The sequence below is a fragment of the Microtus ochrogaster genome, unplaced genomic scaffold (genome assembly GCF_000317375.1).
Source record: "Microtus ochrogaster isolate Prairie Vole_2 unplaced genomic scaffold, MicOch1.0 UNK87, whole genome shotgun sequence".
NCBI lineage: Eukaryota > Metazoa > Chordata > Mammalia > Rodentia > Cricetidae > Microtus > Microtus ochrogaster.
In genome coordinates, this window is record NW_004949185.1 from 748440 (window position 1) to 753614 (window position 5175).

Below are 5175 nucleotides of genomic sequence, written 5' to 3' on the forward strand. Positions count from 1 at the left end.
AAAAAAAAAAAAAAAAAAAAAAAAAGAAAGAGGTCTGAGTAGGTATAAGAAACAGGCAGCCCCTCTCTGTGTGCCGTTACCATCAGCCCCTCCGTTTCTAGCGCTGAACCTGGAGAGCCGCCCTGCATCACTTCTGCTGGCTTCCAGTTCCTGCTGCTGGACACGTCTGCCCAGCTCTGGTACTTCATGCTGCAGTATCTGCAGACAGCGCAGGTAAGAGCCTGGGCCGACAACCATGTGTCCGCTCTCATCTGGTCCCTAGACTGCGCTCCTTAACCCCCTCTTCCTGCCACTCTGCCTCATATCCTCTCTCACCTCCCCTTTCTCCTCAGAGTCGGGGCATGGACCTAGTGGAGATTCTCTCCTTCCTCTTCCAGCTCAGTTTCTCTACTCTGGGCAAGGTAAGTAGGGGCTGGAGGACAGGGAGATAAAGAGAGGTTATGGAGAAGTGGAGTGTAAGATTGACCACAGAAGTGCCTGAGAAGGCATGAGGTGGGCGGTGCAGGGGCTGTGTGCCCAGCCCTCGCTGGCCGTTTCTTCCCCAGGACTACTCCGTAGAGGGTATGAGTGATTCTTTGTTGAACTTCCTGCAACACCTGCGTGAGTTCGGACTCGTTTTCCAGAGGAAGGTACGCACACCCAGCCACCTGGCTTCTAGGAGAGTAGGGTATTGGGGTGCAGAAAGCTCTTGCCAGGACTGAGTGCTTGGTCATTTGGGGAGGAAGTTCAGGGTTGGTTTTGCACCCTGAACCTGGGGATCTGTCTATTAGGAAGATGCTAGGGTGGTGACAAAGGACCCTATTTCCCCGTGCCCTTCCAGAGGAAGTCCCGGCGTTACTACCCCACACGCCTAGCCATCAACCTCTCGTCTGGCGTCTCTGGGGCTGGGGGCACTGTGCACCAGCCGGGCTTCATTGTCGTGGAAACCAATTACCGACTGTATGCCTATACCGGTGAGGCTGGATGGAGGTGGAGGGGAGACGCAGGAGGGATTCCAGTTATGCCATGTTTATGGTTAGGAGCGCTCTGGTATTTTGTCTAACACACGAGGGCAGGGCTAGAGGGAGGCAGGAGTGGGCACCTCCTCATTCCTCTTCATCCCTGGCCAGAGTCGGAGCTGCAGATCGCTCTCATCGCCCTCTTCTCTGAGATGCTGTATCGGTTCCCCAACATGGTGGTGGCACAGGTGACCCGGGAGAGCGTGCAGCAGGCCATTGCCAGTGGCATCACAGCCCAGCAGGTATCCCTACCTGGAATGGAGGTCGGGAGATTGGGGACAAGGTCTTCCTGTCATGGAAGCATAGCTTCAGCTCTGTCTGGCTCGTGGCTAGCAAGTGCAAGAGATGCTGTTTCAGTGTCAGAGACCGCTCAGACGGCTTTCTGCATTCTTGTGTTTTCTTAGATAATCCATTTCCTAAGGACAAGGGCCCATCCAGTGATGCTCAAACAGGTATGGGTGGGTGGGGTACCAAGATGCTGGAGGCTGGTAGCCTGGGCACCTAGCGAGGGAAGGATGGATGGAAAGAGGCATCTAAACCACAGAGACTGCTTTGGGCTCTTGCCCTGGGTCCTATAGCCCCACCCTTGTTCCTGCAGACTCCTGTGCTGCCTCCCACCATAACAGACCAGATTCGGCTGTGGGAGCTGGAGAGGGACAGACTTCGTTTCACTGAAGGTGCGTTGCTTCTGTTGATCTAAGAGGCAAGGCCAGCAGTTTGGCCATGGTGAATGAAAAGGGTCTCGGGCATTTCTTATTTGTTTTCCTCACAGAGAGGGAGAGGAAAGCCGATCCTTTATTTTGATATATTTATTGGTAGCAGGAAATGGTTCCAATTCAGTGCAGTTTGGGTTAAGCTATCTAGGTGAGGGTAAGAAGCAGGGTCATTCAGTCATCGCCCTGAGTAGGTTTGCATGGTTTTTCTTGTGGTATTCCGTTGTCTTTTCGAACGTCCGGATGGCACGAGTTCGTTCTTAAAACTCTGGTCTGCTGCCTCTGCCCTGATGCTGCCCGAAGAGGCCGAGGCCACTGCAGCCCCTCACCTCCTGCCTGTTCCACCCAACCTCAGGCGTCCTGTATAACCAGTTCCTGTCGCAAGTGGACTTTGAGCTGCTGCTGGCCCACGCGCGGGAGCTGGGCGTGCTGGTGTTCGAGAACTCGGCCAAGCGGCTGATGGTGGTGACCCCGTCCGGGCACAGCGACGTCAAGCGCTTTTGGAAGCGGCAGAAGCACAGCTCCTGAGCCGGCCGGGTCTGGGCCCGAACGGACGAGCGGGCGGGCAGATTTCCAACTCAGATGTATTTTGTTTACACACCAGGACATTTCTTGTTTAATAAAATTAAGGAAAAAGCTAAGCGGCTCCGGACACCTCTCCGCGTTTTCCCATCCGAGGTGGTGGTACCCACGGCTACACAGTAAACCCTCGGAGCGAGCGTCTTCTACGCACGCGCCGGCGTGGCTCCGCCCCTGCGCGCGTGCGCACACTCGGCGGCTTGCCTGTCCGCACGCCGAATTCGCCGCGGAGTTCAGGATAGAGTGGCGTTTTGGAGGTTTGGGGGTTTCCTGGTTTCCGAACCCCAGACTTTTCTTCCGCGTATCCGCCTCAGCGTAGGGTGACCCCCAGAGCCCCTGCCTTCTGGACGCCAAGGTTTCAGCGACCCAGAATGGTGTTGACACCGTGCACTCCGCCCCCAGGCGGAAGGACTGAGTGAGAGGGTCCAGCCGCTGGTCTGGGAGTGACGGGCTGTGACCTCCTGCACCCCGGCCTCTTAATGAGCGCACCTGACTTCTTCCCAAACTCTCCCCATGCCTCATTTACCTCTGGCCTTCTTCCGGCCACCGCTTTGGGTGCTGAGGCCCTCCTGGGGTCTCTCCAGGCCCCAGCCACTGTGCACACAGCCAGAGCTCCAAGGCTCGCCCCTCTCTCGGAGGAACCGAGAAGCCAAACAGAAGCGGCTGCGGGAGAAACAGGCGGCCCTGGAGGCTGGGCTAGCTGAGACTAGCAAGGTCAGGGGTCAGTTCTTGGGAAGGGACTGAAGGAGATCTGGTGCGGGGATCCAGATGACTGTGGTGTACTTACTGCGATCTGCAAAACCCCCCCCCCCCATTTCCTCCCACAGTCACCTGCAGTGCCCACCAAGGCCTGGAGCCACAAGGAGGTAGTACTGTATGAAATCCCCACCGAGCCAGGTGAAAAGAAAGGTAAACTGTGGTTATGTTTTTGCGATTTTGTTGCTCTGTGGTCTGCTGAAATGCAGCTCAGTAGTGGCTCTCTCTTCTGCTTGTACAGATGTTTCTGGGCCCCTGCCTCCTGCTTACAGTCCCCGATATGTTGAGGCGGCCTGGTACCAGTGGTGGGCGCGAGAGGGCTTCTTCAAGCCGGAGTATCAGGTCAGTGCTGGGCAGAACGGGGCTGCGAGGGCCCAGGGACCAAGTGGACAGCCCTTGAACTTTGTGGGCACAGGCCAGCTTCACAGCTCAGCTTTCTTTCGACCTCGACTGCTTTAGAGGTTTCTTTTTGCTTTCTGTACATTGGATGAAATTCTATTATCATCATCATCATCATCATGATTTGTTTTTTTGAGATAGGGTCTATGTAGATCAGGTTGGCCTCAAACTCACCGGGATCCACCTGCCATTGCCTCCCGAGAGCCAGGATTAAAGGTGTGATTTACTACACCTGGCCTCCTGAAGTTCTTTTTGACCTGGGCACACCAGAGGTAACACATAGTCCTCTCGTGTGCCTCAGACCTCCTCATTCCTTCTAGGCGCGGCTGCCCCACGCTACAGGGGAGACCTTTTCCATGTGTATCCCACCTCCCAACGTCACTGGCTCCCTGCACATCGGTCACGCACTCACAGTAGCCATACAGGACGCGCTTGTGCGCTGGTGAGAGAACTTGGGGTGGCCGCAGTTTTGAAGGGAAGGGTGAGTGAACTCAAGGGTCCCTTCTGGTGTTTCCGTTTCAGGCACCGGATGCGTGGGGATCGCGTGCTGTGGATCCCTGGCTCAGATCACGCAGGAATTGCTACCCAGGTGGGTCTTTCATCCCGGTTCCCTTTCTCGGTCAACGGCGCAGTCTTTATCCAAAGCACCTGACCAGCTTTTCATCTGCTCCTGATCCCACTCCAGGCTGTGGTGGAGAAACACCTGTGGAAGGAGCAGGGCGTGAGGAGACACGAGCTGAGCCGGGAAGACTTCCTCCAGGCCGTGTGGCAGTGGAAACATGAGTACGACGGCGGGGCCACTTGCATGACTGACTGGCTGAATCTTTGCTTTCTCCTGACTGGTAGCATTCGGGTCTTCCAAACAACCTCAGGGCAGAAGCTCAGGGACTCAGCGTTTGAGGGACCGGGTGTCCAAGCTCTGTGTGTGTGTGTGTGTGTGTGTACGCATGCTGTGTTTATGTCAGAAATATCGTGTATGTGTATGTTATGGATCTATGCACGTATCTGTGTTGTTGGTTTTTGTTTTTTTGTTTTGTTTTGTTTTTTTAATCCTGTCTGCTTATTTCCTCTTGGATTTCGTCCTCTCCCTGGCACCCGGGCCTGTCTCCTTCACGTCTGTTGCCACATGTTTTTGTCTCTCTCACTTTCTTAGGTTTTTCACCGTGTGACTGTTCCTGGGCAGGCATATACAATCTGTGGCCCGTGGGCCACGTGCATCCCAGCATAGCTGTGAATTGTAAACTTATTTAAAACACGCTGGGGACTTGTTTTGTGTGTGTGGTTTCTTTCTTTTGCTTTATTGCACAGTCCTCAAATGTGAACTTTCAAGATGGCAATGTCGTGTTACGGTGTTGTGCAAAAAGCAGTGTCCTGTTATGATGTTGTGCAAAAGCAATGTTGTGTTATGGTGTTGTGCAAAATGAATGTATGTGTGCGCTCACAACCCATGGGCTGCAGCTTGTGTGTGTGTGTGTGTGTGTGTGTGTGTGTGTGTGTGTGTACGTACGTGTGTCTATGTCCATGTCCTCATAATCCGGGGCCACAGTGTAGACACCACAGGGTGTAGCCCAAGGCAATTATTCATCCTGCATGGCTCAAAGAAGCAAGAAATTTAGACACCCCTGCGGAGACCTCTGTGCAGCTTTTAAAGCCCTGGAAAGCCCCACCCTGGGTGTTTGGTTCTGTCTCCATCAGCTTGCACCCTGGGTGTGTGGTTCTGTCTCCATCAG

At 54.4% G+C, this 5175-nt stretch overlaps 1 protein-coding gene across 1 annotated transcript in view; it reads left to right on the top strand.

Moving 5' to 3' along the window:
- Vars2 (valyl-tRNA synthetase 2, mitochondrial) overlaps window positions 1-5175 on the top strand; it is an 18087-nt gene that overhangs the window by 3154 nt on the left and 9758 nt on the right. Inside the window, 13 exon segments of the mRNA XM_026777824.1 lie at window positions 102-213; window positions 333-401; window positions 546-629; window positions 821-1240; window positions 1403-1450; window positions 1597-1675; window positions 2067-2237; window positions 2775-3004; window positions 3118-3199; window positions 3288-3388; window positions 3766-3887; window positions 3968-4034; window positions 4131-4228. Coding sequence (XP_026633625.1) covers window positions 102-213; window positions 333-401; window positions 546-629; window positions 821-1240; window positions 1403-1450; window positions 1597-1675; window positions 2067-2237; window positions 2775-3004; window positions 3118-3199; window positions 3288-3388; window positions 3766-3887; window positions 3968-4034; window positions 4131-4228 — 1683 coding nt within the window.